The sequence below is a fragment of the Salmo salar genome, chromosome ssa09, assembly GCF_905237065.1.
Source record: "Salmo salar chromosome ssa09, Ssal_v3.1, whole genome shotgun sequence".
In the NCBI taxonomy this organism is placed as follows: Eukaryota; Metazoa; Chordata; class Actinopteri; order Salmoniformes; family Salmonidae; genus Salmo; species Salmo salar.
In genome coordinates this window covers 54704787-54724029 of record NC_059450.1, presented here as the reverse complement: position 1 = coordinate 54724029, position 19243 = coordinate 54704787, and the positions used below count along the sequence as shown (strand labels likewise).

The 19243-nt window shown below is 45.5% G+C and overlaps 1 protein-coding gene across 1 annotated transcript in view; it reads right to left on the bottom strand.

Moving 5' to 3' along the window:
• Nucleotides 1-19243, bottom strand: part of asmt2 (acetylserotonin O-methyltransferase 2) — an 87009-nt gene that overhangs the window by 51688 nt on the left and 16078 nt on the right. The window contains exons 2-3 of the mRNA XM_014211603.2: nt 4466-4557; nt 4092-4266 (exon numbers count right to left, since the gene is read on the bottom strand). Of these exons, the coding sequence (XP_014067078.2) occupies nt 4092-4266; nt 4466-4546 (256 nt within the window). The 5' untranslated portion in view covers nt 4547-4557. The remainder of the gene's footprint in view (nt 1-4091; nt 4267-4465; nt 4558-19243) is intronic.

The window sequence follows — 19243 nt, the reverse complement described above, 5'->3', positions numbered from 1 at the left end:
TAAAACTAAATGCATGCTCTTCAACCGATCGCTGCCCGCACCTACCCACCCGTCCAGCATCACTACACTCGACGGTTCTGACTTAGAATATGTGGACAACTACAAATACCTAGGTGTCTGGTTAGACTGTAAACTCTCCTTCCAGACTCACATTAAGCATCTCCAATCCAAAATTAAATCTAGAATCGGCTTCCTATCTCGCAACAAAGCATCCTTCACTCATGCTGCCAAACATACCCTCGTAAAACTGACTATCCTACCGGTCCTTGACTTCGGCGATGTCATTTACAAAATAGCCTCCAACACTCGACTCAGCAAATTGGATGCAGTCTATCACAGTGCCATCCGTTTTGTCACCAAAGCCCCATATACTACCCACCACTGCGACCTGTATGCTCTCGTTGGCTGGCCCTCGCTTCATATCCGTCGCCAAACCAACTGGCTACATGTCATCTATAAGTCGTTGCGAGGTAAAGCCCAGCCTTATCTCAGCTCACTGGTCACCATAGCAGCACCCACCCATAGCACACGCTCCAGAAGGTATATTTCACTGGTCACCCCCAAAGCCAATTCCTCCTTTGGCCACCTTTCTTTCCTGTTCTCTGCTGCCAATGACTGGAACGAACTGCAAAAATCACTGAAGCTAGAGACTCATATCTCCCTCACTAGCTTTAAGCACCAGCTGTCAGAGCAGCTCACAGATCACTGCACCTGTACATGGCCAATCTGTAAATAGCCCATCCAACTACCTCATCACCATATTGTTATTTATTTTATTTATTTTGCTCCTTTGCACCCCAGCATCGCTACTTGCACACTCATCTTCTGCACATCTATCACCCCAGTGTTTAATTTGCCATACTATAATAATTTTGCCACTATGGCCTATTTATTGTCTCACCCCTCTTATCGTACCTCATTTGCACACACTGTATATAAACTTTCTCTATTGTATTATTGACTGTATGTTTGTTTATTCCATGTGTAACTCTGTGTTGTTGTTTGTGACGCACTGCTTTGCTTTATCTTGGCCAGGTCGCAGTTGTAAATGAGAACTTGTTCTCAACTAGCCTACCTGGTTAAATAAAGGTGAAATAAAAAATAAATAAATAAAAAAGACAAAAGTACTGCTGTAACATGCTACAACCAAAAGAACAGTACTGCTGTAACACGAGAACCAAGAGAACAGTACATTACTGCTGTAACACTAGAACCAAGAGAACAGTACTGCTGTAATACTAGATCCAAAATAACAACATATTACTGCTGTAACACGGTAGAACCAAGATAACGGTACTGCTGTAATACACTAGAACCAAGAGAACAGTACTCCTGTAACACTAGAACCAAGAGAACAATAACACTTCAGAACCCATCTAACTAATAGTAATGATGATGAGTGAGAAAACAAGGGGACAGGATCAGAGTGATAAAGTCAATACAGTTTAGGGGGTTCACATGTCCTAATTTTAAGTGGTAAGCTTAAAGGTAAGTGGAAGGATGAAGGTTAGGGTAGAGTTTAGGGGTCAGGGGTTAGGTCACCTGTCCCATCTATATGTTCCTCAATGAAAAGCAATTTTAAGGAGTTGGTGGTAAGGGTCTATTTGTATTTGTTATGGATCCCAATTAGTTCATGTGTAACGGTCCTATGTGTAGCTGGTTTAGAGAGTCAGGCACAGGACAGCAGATATACATAATCAAAGTTCTTTACTCAAAAAGACAAATATACAAAGTAAATCACGAGCCCACAAAGACGGACCAAATTACAACAACAATCACTCACAAACACAACATGGGGAACAGAGGGTTAAATAATAAACAAGTAATTTGTTGAGTGAAGTAAGACAAAGACAGAAAAAATGGAAAATGAAAAATGGATCGGTGGCGGCTAGAAAGCCGGTGACGTCGACAACCAAATGCCGCCCGAACAAGGAGAGGGACCGACTTCGGCGGAAGTCGTGACATCATGCCAAGGCAGCAGATAGTCTTCCTGGGATTTATTATGGATCCCCATTAGTTCCTGCCAAGGCAGCAGCTACTCTTCCTGGGGTTTATTATGGATCCCCATTCATTCATGCCAAGGCAGAAGCTACTCTTCCTGGGGTTTATTATGGATCCGCATTAGTTCCTGCCAAGGCAGCAGCTACTCTTCCTTGGGTTTATTATGGATCCCCATAAGTTCATGCCAAGACAGCAGCTACTCTTCCTGGGGTTTATTATGGATCTCCATTAGTTCCTGCCAAGGCAGCAGCTACTCTTCCTGGGGTTTATTATGGATCCTCATTAGTTCAGGCCAAGACAGCAGCTACTCTTCCTGGGGTTTATTATGGACCCCATTAGTTCCTGACAAGGCAGCAGCTACTCTTCCTGGGGTTTATTATGGATCCCCATTAGTTCCTGTCAAGGCAGCAGCTACTCTTCCTGGGGTTTATTATGGATCCCCATCAGTTCCTGCCAAGACGGCAGCTACTCTTCCTGGGGTTTATTATGGATCCCCATTAGCCAAGGCAGCAGCTACTCATCCTGGGGTTTCTTATGGATCCCAATTAGCCAAGGCAGCAGCTACTCTTCCTGGGGTTTATTATGGATCCCCATTAGTTCCTGCCAAGGCAGCAGCTACTCTTCCTGGGGTTTATTATGGATCCCCATTAGTTCATGCCAAGGCAGAAGCTACTCTTCCTGGGGTTTATTATGGATCCCCATTAGTTCCTGACAAGGCAGCAGCTACTCTTCAAAATTAAGGCAGTTCTAAACAATTAAAAACATGACATTACATTCACAACAGATTTCACAACAAATTAAGTGTGTGCCCTCAGGTCACTACTCTACAACCACATATTTACAATACAAAATCCATGTGTACATGTGTGTAATGATGCAGAAAAACAAATCCATGCTTTTGTCACTTCTAGATTAGACTACTGCAATGCTCTACTCTCCAGCTACCCGGATAAAGTACTAAATAAACTTCAGTTAGTGCTAAACACGGCCGCTAGAATCTTGACTAAAACCCCCAAATTTGATCATATTACTCCAGTGCTGGCCTCTCTACACTGACTTCCTGTTAAGGCTAGGGCTGATTTACAGCTAACCTACAAAGTATTACATGGGCTCGCTGCTACCTATCTCTCCGATTTATTTTGCGCCCCCTCATGTTCGTGCGGTGGAAATCTTCGTGGGTTATACTCAGCCTTGTCTCAGGGTAGTAAGTAGGTTGGACTGTTGATATCCCTCTAGTGGTGTGGGGGCTATACTCAGCCTTGTCTCAGGGTAGTAAGTTGGACTGTTGATATCCCTCTAGTGGTGTGGTGACAATACTCAGCCTTGTCTCAGGGTAGTAAGTTGGTGGTCTGTTGATATCCCTCTAGTGGTGTGGGGGCTGTGCTTTGGCAAAGTGGGTGGGGTTATATCCTATATCTCCCTCTCACCCTCCCAGAGGACCTGAGCCCTAGGACCATGCCTCAGGACAACTTGCCCTAATGACTCCTAGCTGTCCCCAGTCCACCTGATCGTGATGCTGCTCCAGTTTCAACTGTTCTGCCTGCGGCTATGGAACCCTGACCTGTTCACCAGATGTGCTACCTTGTCCAGGAACTGCTGTTTTCGAATCTCTCGCTCTCTCTCTCAACTGCACCTGCTGTCTCGACCTCTGAATGCTCGGCTATGAAAAGCCAACTGACATTTACTCCGAGGTACTGACCTGTTGCACCGTCTACAACTCTGCAGGTAATCAATGAACGTTTGAACATCTTGAAGAACAATCTGGCGTTAATGGCCATGTGCTGTTATAATCTCCACCCGGCACAGCCAGAAGAGGACTGGCCACCCCTCATAGCCTGGTTCCTCTCTAGGTTTCTTCCTAGGTTTGGGCCTTTCTAGGGAGTTTTTCCTAGCCACAGTGCTTCTACACCTGCATTGCTTGCTGTTTGTGGTTTTAGGCTGTGTTTCTGTACAGCACTTTGTGACATCAGCTGATGTAAAAAGGGCTTTATAAAATACATTTGATTGATTGATTAAATGTGATTGTATAGTGTGAATGTTATAATGTATGTATGCGTGTCTGTGTTAGTGGTAAGGTGTAAGCGGTTCACCTGTCCCATCTATCTGCTCCACCTCCAGGATGTCGACTCCCACCAGTACGTCCAGAAGGCGCTCAATCCCGTCCACGCTGGCGCCCAGCTCCTGGGCTACGAGCTCCGCAGATAGAGGCTTCTGGGACAGCAGCAGGAGGTCAAACACCCCCAACTCACAGGCTGAGAAGATAACCTGATAGGAGGGGCAACAGTCAAGGTCAGGGGTCAGAGGACTCTTGCAGTCTGACAGCATCTTTTGGTGTTTACATAATGTCATTTTGTGAGATCTAAACTACATATCTGTACATTACGTTGTAAATATTTCCAGTGGTTTTGTACCATAGGTCAGGGGATGTCAATCTACATGATAAAGAAATATTATAAAGTCCAACCTTTGAGACTCTGAATCCATTGAAATACTCCAGCAGTTTAAAGGGGTAGTCCAGTTCGCTCTGGGACAGATGTTCTGCCATGATATTGAGTCCTGATGGGGGAGGAGAGGAGAGTGGGATGGAGGGGGATAGGAGAGAGAAAGGCATTGCAGTGGGGGACAGGAGAGAGAAAGGCATCGCAGTGGGGGATAGGAGAGAGAAAGGCATCGCAGTGGGGGATAGGAGAGAGAAAGGCATTACAGTGGGGGACAGGAGAGAGAAAGGCATTGCAGTGGGGGATAGGAGAGAGAAAGGCATCGCAGTGGGGGATAGGAGAGAGAAAGGCATTACAGTGGGGGACAGGAGAGAGAAAGGCATTGCAGTGGGGGATAGGAGAGAGAAAGGCATTGCAGTGGGGGATAGGAGAGAGAAAGGCATCGCAGTGGGGGATAGGAGAGAGAAAGGCATTACAGTGGGGGACAGGAGAGAGAAAGGCATTGCAGTGGGGGATAGGAGAGTAAAAGGCATCGCAGTGGGGGACAGGAGAGAGAAAGGCATTGCAGTGGGCGACAGGAGAGAGAAAGGCATTGCAGTGGGGGATAGGAGAGAGAAAGGCATTGCAGTGAGGGATAGGAAGAGAAGAGTCAGTGGGCAAAACAGAAAAACAGCTTGAATGCAATGTTGAGTTGAGGGACGCAACAAGGAACTTTAGTTATGTTCGAGTGTTTGCTTGTCTGTTTGTTAGCTTATCGGAAAGCCAGACAGTGGGCTACAGGTTCTTCATAATAAAGCAACCTGGACTCAGAGGAAAGACGTAACATTGTAAATGTAAATCTGTCTCCCTCCATTTAGTATGATATGTTACGTTTCGTATGGTATGTATTAATTTGTGGATGTCCATCATCCATTTCGTATGATATGTTATGAATTGCAATTTGTTGTGGCTAGGGATTAGGGGTTAAGGTTAGGGTTAAGGTTAGGTTAAAGAGTTAAGGTTAGAATTAGGGGAATGGTTAGCTATAATGCTACGTAGCTGCAAAGTAGCTAAAAAGTAGTAAGTAGTTGAGAAGTTGCTGTTTGGCTAAAATACTGAAGTTGTCCGTGATGAGATTTGAAGATGCAACCTTTGGGTTTCTAGACCCAAAGGCTACCTAGGCTACCTGGGGCATCAGTTAGCCTGGTGGTTAGAGTGTTGGACTAGTTACTGAAAGGTTGCAAGATCAAATCTCTGACCTGACAAGGTAAAATTATGTTGTTCTACTCCTGAACAAGGCAGTTAACTCACTTTTTTTAGGCTGTCATTGAAAATAAAAATTTGATCTTAACTGACTTGTGTCATGACGTTGGCCTGTGGGTAAGGTTTATGACCCCCCCCCATAAATACCTTTCTCCCTTCCCCTCTCTGACCCTACTGAAGGACTGCTGTCCTGTTAAATATAGAGAGTCTGGGAACATCAAACAAATGGGGAAAGGAACCATATTTTGGTAATAAAACCAGTTGGAAATATGCTTTGGAACGTAATGAGTATGGATGTCAGTTCGGTTGTCATCTGAGACATTATGACTGATGACAGGACGACATAAACTGTACCTGGGAAAGTATACACCCTCTAGTTATCAGAGTCACATGGAATTGTTATGCAATTGAAATGTTTGATATTGAAATTGTTTGTTAGGAGATTAAATGTAATTTTAGCTTCCAAATGAGAGAATTGGGTTTTCATAAGGAAAGTGCCCTGCTTGATCAGTGGCCCACCCCTGTGAAGAGACAGGGGTTATAAACGATGAAACACATCCTTCCCCCTCTCCACTATATAAGCCTTTGACGAAAAGATAACCACAGTTGTTCCAGTACGTGAGGTCTGCAGCCTCTACGTTAGAAGGACACACGTCAAGTACAGAACTAAGCCAACCTCGGCGTGAGCTTTGGTGGCGAATGGTATGAACTTTGAGCTTATTCACTACAGAAGTGATACTTCCTAGCCGTTGAGTTAGCAGCGGCCGCTGTAGACGTGGGCTAGGAAAGGACGGACGACGGATCCAGTTTAACAACGAACAGACGAAGATACCACCACGTATCCAATTTACCACCAGAGACATTCTTCCGAGGACAGGAAGATCTGTTGGCCAACCCGGCCAGCATCTACAACCAATCTACCGAAGCGCAGCTCAGAGTAAATATTTATTGCATTTTCCTTTTCCAAATGGGCGGTAATTTAGAATGCATAAGATAATGTATTTACGATAGCATAGCTGCTGTTTCTTTATTCCTAAGTCTTCCCGCTCTTTCATTCAAGCCCAACCTCCTTTCCTTTGTGTAACCAGCCATCATGTATGACATCATTTGTATTCGGTGTATTTGGAATTCTGTGTGATAAGTTTAGGTATTTAGTAAATAAATAATTAAACCCAATTTTACAGTGCCTTCTCCACTTGTTAGCCCAGAGTATACTCTGCTTCCTAAGAATTTAACATTGTTCAATGATCCGAAAAGGGTCTGAACAGACATATTGGAGCCCCCGTGCGAGGAATCTAAAATATGATGACGCTTTCATTTTGATTCAGCCTATATAAAATTGAAAAGCAGATTACATAATATACCAAGTTTATTATATACATTATGGGAATTGTAGACCGGAATTATTGGTGCGTGTGTGCTCTGGAGAATCGCCTCCGTGTTGTGCTCTGACGTAGTCAGTGGGGAGCTTAAACTATACAGTTCTGTATGAGGGCTGATAAAGCTATCTGAGAAATAGAGCGTTTGGCCAAACGCTGGGCTATTTCTGCCTCGCACGTTTCAGACGCGTGTTGGCTAGGTCATTATTAATTTCTCGAGCGAGGACAAAGAGCCAGCCGATTGAAATTTAGGAGAGATTAGCTTGACCAGCGATAAGTATCTCTCTGTCTCTCTCGCGTTTCGATGCGAGTAGACCACGGTGCATTTCGTTGTTTGCCGCGAGTTCCGGTTAAAACATCGTCAAATATCGCCGAAAAGGGTTTGAACATAATACGTTATAAGTAAAACCATTCCCTTGCCAAGGGAATCCTATGTTGAGCATTTTTCAGGCATAAAGTAGCATTAGCTTGCTCGAGATGCTAAGCTAACAAAAGGGAAAACAGCCATTTTGTTATGTGCCACATTGTAAATCCTCCGCCTTGCTGAACGGAAGTCCCGCCCTGGGTACTTCCGCTTGATTTCAGCGTGTGCCAGCAGGGACCTCTGAAGAGTCACCAGTACTTTCCTTCAAGAAGAATTAGTCAGGTGACACTCAAGTTGTTACTCGTGATATCCAGACGGATATCGATGTCTTATTCAATTGAACTAATAAGTGAAATTGCCAGATTTACATTCTCAAGTGGATCTTTTAAATAATATCCAAATTGATGAGTTTTCTAAATGAGACATTGTAATCTTTTTTCCACATTAACCTAGATGAATAAACCTCTCAGGTTAATTCAAGTTTAAATCCCAAATAGCCTATACAGGTTTGATTTATCATTAAAATTGATAAATCAGTAAAATTTGGTTTTTGCAAAACCCATTCAGTAATCCAGTACTGACAGAAGTCCCGCCCCGCGGGAATCCCATGTGGCTTCGGCCCAAGGAAGAAGTGTACCATAGTGGGGAGTGTTCCCAACATTTGAACTACTGTTTACACTTATGATATCCAATCAATGGAGATTGTATGGATTATCATCTCATTCAATTTAATAAGTTAAATTGTTGAACATACCTTAATGTTCTTGCTATCAAATTAGACACTTTTAAACTTCCCATATTAACCTGGATGAATTCAAGTTTAATACCCAGATAGCCTACCCAGGTAGGATTAATCATTGGCATTGATTAATTAATTCAATTTGCTTTTGCAAATTCATTCACGTCCAACTTCCACATTACTGGTACAGTACTGATGGTTCGTCAACATCTATGAATAGATTAAACTTGTCTTTGCAGCTTCCAATGAATTCCAAACCCAAACATTGAAAAAAAATAGGAACATTTTTCCTCTAAATTTTTCTAATAATGTGCAAGCTACCAAAGGAGGTGGTCACCACTCCTCCGCTAATTAGTGAACCTCAACCCATAAAAGGATCGATCTCTGACCTCAGCAGGGATACCAACCCTAATTATGACATTAGCGAAAACACAGCCGAAATTGCGAACGCTCTCCAAAATCAACCATCAAACACAGGCTTTGTGACGGTTCTCTCCACTTTAGCACTTATGTATCGCCATCAAAGGTTGGCATCGATCCAATACCACAGTGCACAGCTGAAACACGTGCAAGACATGGCTAACATGAAGGCAAAGGTGGAGAGAACTGAGCAACTATTGACAAAAGCAGGAAATGAAAACATTCTGCTAGCCGAGGAACTGCGTTTGAAATCGGAAGAATTAAAAGTAATTGCAAATACTTATGACGATGAACGAGCACAAACTCTCCAACAAAATCGTCATCTGCAGGAACAACTCGATTTAGCCAAAACTAAATACGATGTAGTCCAATCCAAATTAGATAAATCTGTCGAGTTATCTATAAACAGGAGCGCACAATTAGATAACATGCAGGCAGTTTTGTTGAACGTTACTCAAGGTAACGATGTTCTACTCCAAATTCTGCAGACCAAAGACGATCAGTTGATGAACACAATGACAAAGTTGGATGACAAATCAGCAGAACTTATTGAAGTCGCTGACCAATTGAATGATGAGAGAATTCAGGTGATGAGGATGGAAATATTGATTTCTAAGCAAGCAGAGGAAATCTCATCACTGAATCTCTCGCTCCGTACTCGAGACCTCTATCTGCAAACCATGACAGATAAGTTTGAGACCGAAAGGAGCAGAGGTGACACTCACGTGTCCAAAATCGGTACTCTAAGCGCTCAAGTGGACTCTGCAATGCAGCAGAAGACCACCCTTAGGTACCATCTGGAGGAAGTCCAGAATGGTCACGCTCTACAGCATGACTACCCATCCAAGCAACCGGAGTCCGGTACTCAAAGGAGTGAAGACGATAGGTTTCAGACATTGCCTCCATCATGTGTCCCTCAGTCTTCTCCTCTTGGCCATTCGGCACTGAGTAATATGGAGCCTCTTGGCCAACAAAGCCAAAGCTTGGCTTCTCCTCTTGGCCTGTCGGCCCCAATTTCTTCTCAGGATGAAGCCAACCCTCTCCGCCCGCTTGACGCGGAATACCTTGACAAACTCGTCAAGAATTTCCCCACCTTTGACCCCGTTCCAGGTCAGCCAAACGATACTGAGACGTTCCTAGCTGACATAGAGGATGCGTTGGGTGGCTACCTGAATGCTACGGGTTCTGACAGGGTTTACCTGTTGAAGCGAACGTCGAATAGACACGTGACGAGGTTCATTCGCCTACAACAGCAACACGTGCTAAATGACTACGCTAAACTTGCCACAGCTTTGAAATTAGAATTCAGTGGTTCTGCGACTCGCAAACACGATAGCTCACTGGCTAACACGGTCAAACAAGCTCGGAACGAACACCCACAAGCTTTCTACCATTAGGCTTCGTTCAGCTTATTTTGGCCTACTCACGGAAACTGGAATGGAAAAGCTGTTACCATTCAAACAAATGTTTCTGTCGAACATGTATCCCACCTTCATTACCTACTTGGGCCCTGCAGCCCACGTTGGCTTGCCTATCTTACAACTCAGAGATCTTGCAAGCACAGCTTTTGAGGCATCAAAAGCTCGCAACACTAAGAGCCCTGACCACTCGGTTTTGAAGTTTGACCAGGAGCACTCACTCCAGTTAGAGGGTGCATTATCAGGTATTGGAGCGTCAAGAGATGACGCACAACAACAGTTTCTACCTCGAAACCATGATTCCAATAACCGCCACCGTCGAAATAACTGTCAAGTACGTCGCCTTCAAAACGACTACCGCTTCAATCGACCTGTTCGCTACGTTCCTGCACCTAACCCACACAAAGTGTCAGAGCACAAGGGTAACAAAGGGTTGAAGGACGATCAAAACGTAGACCAATGTTCTCCAGAAGTTCCACTACGTGAAGAACTAAAGCGAGAACAATTTGAGAAAAGGGTAAAAGATAAGTCACAAGGACTAGACGGGGAATTACCGGACACCAGGTCCGCAGAAATTAACACCCATAGCAAGGACGTTAAAGTTCAAATTTCTCCCGCTCTCATTCAAGACCCTATCCAGGGCCCGCCTGATCAAGAAACAAGCCCCCGGGCTTTGTCTGTAGACTCTGATACAAAATTTAAGAAGAAAAAGGTCAAATGCTTCGTTAAAGCCAAGCCCACTCAAAATCGGAAAAGTCAATCTGCTTCCACCTTGAACAGAAATGGCACATCACGTCGTTGCGAACGACCACTCCACTTTGTGGGGAATATGTCCACTAACCACGAATCTAAACGGCCATACCTGGAAACAGTCCTGGAGGACTGCTTAACTTGTCATGCGCTAATTGATTCGGGTGCGACAATATCACTCATCTCTCAAACATTGTTTGATGATCTCAAAAGGGCTTTGAAGCCAACTAAACGTTGGTTAAAAGTGGAACGATGCGAAACTACACTTCGAGGGGTCACTCAGACTACCTCGCCTCTCACATTGAGAGTCATGCTGAAACTACAGTTCAAGGATGTATCGCTCGTTCACCCTGTGTATGTTACCAGCCTCAAAACTGTACCCCTGCTACTTGGAGCAGACTTGATGGATCGATTACTCCCATTGATGGATTGGAAAACCAACCAGGTATGGTCACAGGCCACAGTGCCTTCTCCACTGACCACCCTGTCTTCCCCTAACGCTAGCTGCAATGCAGTCATTCACGAGGGGTATCTGTCGAAAGCACCCCTTGGGAAAAAGTCGTTTAGAAACCTCTTGGTGCAGAATCCGATTCAAGGAGATATTACGATATCTCGACACATTCCATCAGCCAATCTGATTGACCATTCTTTTCATGATTTCGAGCCAGCTGTCTCTGTGAATGAGCAACTTCCCTCCTCCTTGCAGTCGTGCAATACGGAAGTTGAGATGAACTTCTCTTGCCCTTCGGACACTTCCGCAAGCACTGCGGCCGTCTCAGCAAGAAAAACATTGATGCGCAGAGTACACTCTGCTTCCGATGATACACCTTCTGCTTTGTTGGGGACTGTCACCCCTTACAATGACACTAATGGCGTCAGTCCAGCAACTGACCCGATGACTCCCACTGGTGAAACACTTTGCGATATCACAGACCGATATCCTCGTCTCAGTTTGCAGGTACTGAAGAGGTTGCCACACGCGGACGCGGTGGTGACTGACAGACCTCGACAGCCACTGAGGGTGTTGAAGCACAAACACCAGGAGATTTGGTTGAAAGGTTACAGCCATTCTCATAATAACGCGGCCACTGACAACTCGTACATAGGGTCCGACCTTTTCGTTTGCGCCTCGGACACCAACACCACCCGCTGGTGGGGGGGTCCCGAGACACAAAGGGGGGGAATAGTTGCCCAGACCCATGATGAGCCTCATCGAGGCCGGTGGGGGGGTCGAGACTACGGACAACACCGTACGAGGCCACCAGAGCATAAATCAAATCTAGTTGTAAACTCCCCTATGAGAACAGTGAGGAGCAGACAGGCCCCTAGACGGGGATTATCTTAGAACACATCTAAGATAGTACTGAGGTGTACCACACTGGTCGTAAAGGAAGTCCAATGGACTTGTCCACCTCCATAACAAATGGCAACAATAATCATTCCTTGCCATGTGTAGGTTAAACTACAATACAGCTAGTAATATGCTCCAATCATGTGTTCCGGTAGATAATATTTCAGAATAAATCGGTAGGACAACTGGACCCCTTGAAGACCAGTACCAATACCACAGTCAGTCCAGCAACACTCAGTAAGAGGATTAGTAACCTCACAAGTTAAATTGCTATTGATAATAGCGACATAGGAGTCACTCAGAGTGCAACGCGTGGAGGGGAATCTCCAGTGCACTCTTCCAATAGTTAACACACATGTCACTAATAAATAGGACCCTCCATTCAGGAGGAAAATTATTAGAAGTCATGAACCATGATCACACCACGTACGACTGGTCTAATACTTAGAGTACTTCCGTCGTGAGGTTAGCTCCTCCGTGGATAACATAGCTATGAAATAGACTTCATACCTACTGCCACTACAATAGTGGAAGACACAGTGACTTGTAGAAAAACTACTACAGACTCCCTTGACACCAATTCTGACTGACCTCCAGGCATTGACCTGAAAATTACCTGACTACGTCACACTCATTCTGAACAAGTTGTAATCTGCCAGGATACTTGGTTTTCTTCCCTTGACATGCACGATTGTGTAAGCATAAACGCACATGCACAACGGAACATCCAATTAGGATTTATGCTAGGATCACTTAAGGATCCAAGCAAAATACCAGCCTTAGTAAAGTTGAACATTTACTTCTAGGCCTTTGACTCTACAGCACTCACCAGTTTTCTAACCAGAAGTCCATAGGTCATCCCTGTAGACTGCCCAAAACTAGTGCCTTACAGCTGTAGACTTATCATATAGTTGTCAACTTAGGATAGTACCCTAAGCGCCACCCCGCCAATTAGGAAAGCCCTAGATATGACATTAGACAATGCCATGATAGGGTAATTTTGCCAAGACCATGGACGTAGATAGAATTCAGTCCAATTAGATGATTAAGGTGGCATAACTATATTTTGTTTTGTTTATGCTTTCATTCATTTTGTTTCATTTTCTTCGGCACATAGAAAGTGATAGAGCCATCCCCCATACAACCATCAGTTAGTGCCACAACGCCGCTCATTTGGGAGGAAATGTAATGATATATTTCATGAGTGTGTGTGCGTTGTTAACATCTGCCTAAGTTACTGCCCAGATATTCCAGTCTGGACGACCAGACGACGGGTCCGGTACGGCGATCCCAATCCGGACATCCGCTGCCGAGCCATGGAACGGACATCTTCATTTGCAGAGACCCTACCCGGGTCGACCACCAGAGGGGGGACTGCAATAGCAACCACCAACTGGACATCTGCTGCCCAGCCTTGGAGCGGACTTCTTCATTTGCAGACACCCTACCCGGGTCGACCGCCAGATGGGGACCACAACGATGATCCACAACCAGGACAACCCACATTCATTTTTATGTTGGTTTACAACATGCAGGTTAATCGCAAGATTGAACCCAACATGGGGGGACTGTCATGACGTTGGCCTGTGGGTAAGGTTTATGACCCCCCCCCCATAAATACCTTTCTTCCTTCCCCTCTCTGACCCTACTGAAGGACTGCTGTCCTGAAGGACTGCTGTCCTGTTAAATATAGAGAGTCTGGGAACATCAAACAAATGGGGAAAGGAACCATATTTTGGTAATAAAACCAGTTGGAAATATGCTTTGGAACGTAATGAGTATGGATGTCAGTTCGGTTGTCATCTGAGACATTATGACTGATGACAGGACGACATAAACTGTACCTGGGAAAGTATACACCCTCTAGTTATCAGAGTCACATGGAATTGTTATGCAATTGAATTGTTTGATATTGAAATTGTTTGTTAGGAGATTAAATGTAATTTTAGCTTCCAAATGAGAGAATTGGGTTTTCATAAGGAAAATGCCCTGCTTGATCAGTGGCCCACCCCTGTGAAGAGACAGGGGTTATAAACGATGAAACACATCCTTCCCCCTCTCCACTATATAAGCCTTTGACGAAAAGATAACCACGTGTTCCAGTACGTGAGGTCTGCAGCCTCTACGTTAGAAGGACACACGTCAAGTACAGAACTAAGCCAACCTTGGCGGCGAATGGAATGAACTTTGAGCTTATTCACTACAGAAGTGATACTTCCTAGCCGTTGAGTTAGCAGCGGCCGCTGTAGACGGGGGCTAGGAAAGGACGGACGACGGATCCAGTCTAACAGACGGACGAAGATACCACCACGTATCCAATTTACCACCAGAGACATTCTTCCGAGGACAGGAAGATCTGCTGGCCAACCCGGCCAGCATCTACGACCAATATACCGAAGCGCAGCTCAGAGTAAATATTTATTGCATTTTCCTTTTCCAAATGGGCGGTAATTTAGTAATGCATAAGATAATGTATTTATGATAGCATAGCTGCTGTTTCTTCGTTCCTAAATCTTCCCGCTCTTTCATTCAAGCCCAACCCCCTTTCCTTTGTGTAACCAGCTTTCATACAGGTTCCGTCCACCAGGACGTTTTCTGTATGACATCATTTGTATTCTGTGTATATGTAATTCTGTGTGATTAGTTTAGGTATTTAGTAAATAAATAATTAAACCCAATTTGGTATTGCTGATTCAACTTGTTAGCCAGGGTTCGTGAAGATAGCCAAGAATTTACAACTTTCATTATGAGACTGAAAATAAGATAAGGGTTAATATTGACTGCTACCGATGTAAAGTATTACTAAGTATTTTAAGAGTTTATTCGGAAGATAACGGCTCTATAAACGTTCTTCCGTGGTGCCCCGACTTTCTAGTTAATTACATTAGCTTAATCAGGTAATATTAATTAGAGAAAGAATTTTATAGGTTAGCATGTCATATCACTTAATCCGGCATAGCCAAAGACACAAAACTTGCCTAGTTAAATTAAGGTTAAAAAAAAAAAGACGTTCATTCACTTTTTCCTTAACCCAGGTAGCACAAACATCTGGCCTGATTCTGGCATGCCAGATCTAAAACTGATGGCCCGGGTCTGGCAACCGGATCAGGCATGAGTCCGAAATGAATGACTGTACAGACTAGCCCAGAGTCATTCGGCCCAGATCTGGCAACCTGAACTGAGCCAAAGCTGCCATTTTAGGGCCAGAATCAGCCCAGCAATGGCCCAAATTCACTCGATTCTGAATGTGCATGCATATAATAACGATAATGAACTGGAACAAATACAATAGGATTTCAATAGCTTCGCTTCTTGAACCCCTAATAACCAACGGCAACAAATACAACCGGATTTCACTAGCTTCGCTTCTTGAACCCCTAATAACCAACAGCAACAATACAACAGGGTCTCGCCAGCACGCAGCTTGAACCCCTGATTATATTGGATATTATGTGTTTAAATCTACTTGTATATATGCATTAAAAACCTAAAATGACCTCTTTCAGCACCATGCTTTTCAAGCCTTGCTTGTTTCCCCATGACCCATCGGTTTCCCCATGACCCTCCAGACAATTACTTTTAACCTCTATGGGACCGGCGGGACGAATTCGTCCCACCTACGTAACAGCCACTGCCATCCTGTGGCGCGATTTTCAAAATCTTCAAAATCATATTACTTCAATTTCTCAAACATATGACTATTTTACAGCCATTTAAAGATAAGACTCTCGTTAATCTAACCACACTGTCCGATTTCAAAAAGGCTTTACAACGAAAGCAAAACATTAGATTATGTCAGCAGAGTACCAAGCCAGAAATAATCAGACACCCATTTTTCAAGCCAGCATACAATGTCACCAAAACCCAGAAGACAGCTAAATGCAGCACTCACCTTTGATGATCTTCATCAGATGACAACCCTAGGACATTATGTTATACAATACATGCATGTTTTGTTCAATCAAGTTCATATTTATATCAAAAACCAGCTTTTTACATTAGCATGTGACGTTCAGAACTAGCATACCCCCGCAAACTTACGGGGAATTCGCTAACATTTTACTAAATTACTCACGATAAACGTTCACAAAAAGCATAACAATTATTTTAAGAATTATAGATACAGACCTCCTCTATGCACTCGATATGTCCGATTTTAAAATAGCTTTTGGTGAAAGCACATTTTGCAATATTCTAAGTACATAGTCCAGGCATCACGGGCTCGCTATTTAGACACCCGGCAAGTTTAGCACTCACCATAATCATATTTACTATTATAAAAATGTCATTACCTTTTGTTGTCTTCGTCAGAATGCACACCCAGGACGTCTACTTCAATAACAAATGTTGGTTTGGTCCAAAATAATCCATCGTTATATCCGAATAGCGGCGTTTTGTTCGTATGCGTTCCAGACACTATCCGAAATAGTAAAGAAGTGTCGCGCTGGCGCAATTCCTGACAATAAAATTCAAAGTATTCCATTGCCGTACGTCGAAGCATGTCAACCGCTGTTTAAAATCAATTTTTACGTCATTTTTCTCGTAGAAAAGCGATAAAATTCCGACAGGGAATCTCCTTTTCGGCAAACAGAGGAAAAAATCCCAAAGGCGGGGGCGGTCGGGGTCACGCGCATAAGCTAGTGTCTCTTGATGGGCCACTTGAGAAAGGCGATAATGTGTTTCAGCCTGGGGCTGGAATGACGACATTCTCTTTTTTCCCGGGCTATGAGAGCCTATGGACGACGTGGGAAGTGTCACGTTAGAGCAGAGATCCTTAGTAAATGATAGAGATGGAAAAGAAGTTCAAGAAATGGTCAGACAGGCCACTTCCTGTAAAGGAATCTCTCAGGTTTTGACCTGCCATTTGAGTTCTGTTATACTCACAGACACCATTCAAACAGTTTTAGAAAATTTAGGGTGTTTTCTATCCATATGTAATAAGTATATGCATATTCTAGTTACTGAGTAGGAGTGGTAACCAGATTAAATCGGGTATGTTTTTTATCTAGCCGTGTCAATGCTGCCCCCTAGCCCTAACAGGTTTTAAGGAAATGCCTTCAGACATTCCAAGAAAATGTATCTGCTGAAGTGTTGGGAGGTCGTCTAGTGGGTCACCAGAGGTCATCTAGTGGGTCACCAGAGGTCATCTAGTGGGTCACCAGGGGTCATCTAGTGGGTCACCAGAGGTCATCTAGTGGGTCACCTGGGGTCATCTAGTGGGTCACCTGGGGTCATCTAGTGGGTCACCAGGGGTCATCTACTGGGTCACCAGGGGTCATCTAGTGGGTCACCTGGGGTCATCTAGTGGGTCACCTGGGGTCATCTAGTGGGTCACCTGGGGTCATCTAGTGGGTCACCAGGGGTCATCTACTGGGTCACCAGGGGTCGTCTAGTGGGTCACCAGGGGTCGTCTAGTGGATGGGTCACCAGAGGTCATCTAGTGGGTCACCAGAGGTCATCTAGTGAGTCACCAGAGGTCATCTAGTGGGTCACCAGGGGTCATCTAGTGGGTCACCAGGGGTCATCTAGTGGGTCACCAGAGGTCATCTAGTGGGTCACCAGAGGTCGTCTAGTGGGTCACCAGGGGTCGTCTAGTGGGTCACCAGGGGTCGTCTACTGGGTCACCAGGGGTCGTCTAGTGGATGGGTCACCAGAGGTCATCCAGTGGGTCACCAGGGGTCATCTAGTGGGTCATCAGGGGTTGTCTAGTGGGTCACCAGGGGTCGTCTAGTGGATGGGTCACCAGGGGTCGTCTAGTGTGTCACCAGAGGTCGTCTAGTGGGTCACCAGAGGTCGTCTAGTGGGTCACCAGAGGTCGTCTAGTGGGTCACCAGAGGTCGTCTAGTGGATGGGTCACCAGGGGTCGTCTAGTGGGTCACCAGAGGTCGTCTAGTGGGTCACCAGGGGTCGTCTAGTGGATGGGTCACCAGGGGTCGTCTAGTGGATCACCAGAGGTCGTCTAGTGGGTCACCAGAGGTCGTCTAGTGGGTCACCAGAGGTCGTCTAGTGGGTCACCAGGGGTCATCTAGTGGGTCACCTGGGGTCGTCTAGTGGGTCACCAGGGGTCGTCTAGTGGGTCACCAGGGGTCATCTAGTGGGTCACCAGAGGTCGTCTAGTGGGTCACCAGAGGTCATCTAGTGGGTCACCTGGGGTCACCTAGTGGGTCACCTGGGGTCATCTAGTGGGTCACCTGGGGTCGTCTAGTGGGTCACCAGGGGTCGTCTAGTGGATGGGTCACCAGAGGTCATCTAGTGGGTCACCAGAGGTCATCTAGTGAGTCACCAGAGGTCATCTAGTGGGTCACCAGGGGTCATCTAGTGGGTCACCAGGGGTCATCTAGTGGGTCACCAGAGGTCATCTAGTGGGTCACCAGGGGTCGTCTAGTGGGTCACCAGAGGTCGTCTACTGGGTCACCAGGGGTCGTCTAGTGGATGGGTCACCAGGGGTCGTCTAGTGGATGGGTCACCAGGGGTCGTCTAGTGGATGGGTCACCAGAGGTCATCCAGTGGGTCACCAGGGGTCATCTAGTGGGTCATCAGGGGTCGTCTAGTGGGTCACCAGGGGTTGTCTAGTGGATGGGTCACCAAGGGTCGTCTAGTGGGTCACCAGAGGTCGTCTAGTGGGTCACCAGAGGTCGTCTAGTGGGTCACCAGGGGTCGTCTAGTGGATGGGTCACCAGGGGACGTCTAGTGGGTCACCAGAGGTCGTCTAGTGGGTCACCAGAGGTCGTCTAGTGGGTCACCAGAGGTCATCTAGTGGGTCATCAGGGGTCGTCTAGTGGATGGTCACCAGGGGTCGTCTAGTGGGTCACCAGAGGTCGTCTAGTGGGTCACCAGAGGTCGTCTAGTGGGTCACCAGGGGTCGTCTAGTCGGTCACCAGAGGTCGTCTAGTGGGTCACCAGAGGTCGTCTAGTGAGTCACCAGAGGTCGTCTAGTGGGTCACCAGGGGTCATCTAGTGGGTCACCAGGGGTCATCTAGTGGGTCACCAGAGGTCATCTAGTGGGTCACCAGGGGTCATCTAGTGGGTCACCAGAGGTCATCTAGTGGGTCACCTGGGGTCGTCTAGTGGGTCACCAGGGGTCGTCTAGTGGATCACCAGGGGTCGTCTAGTGGATGGGTCACCAGAGGTCATCTAGTGG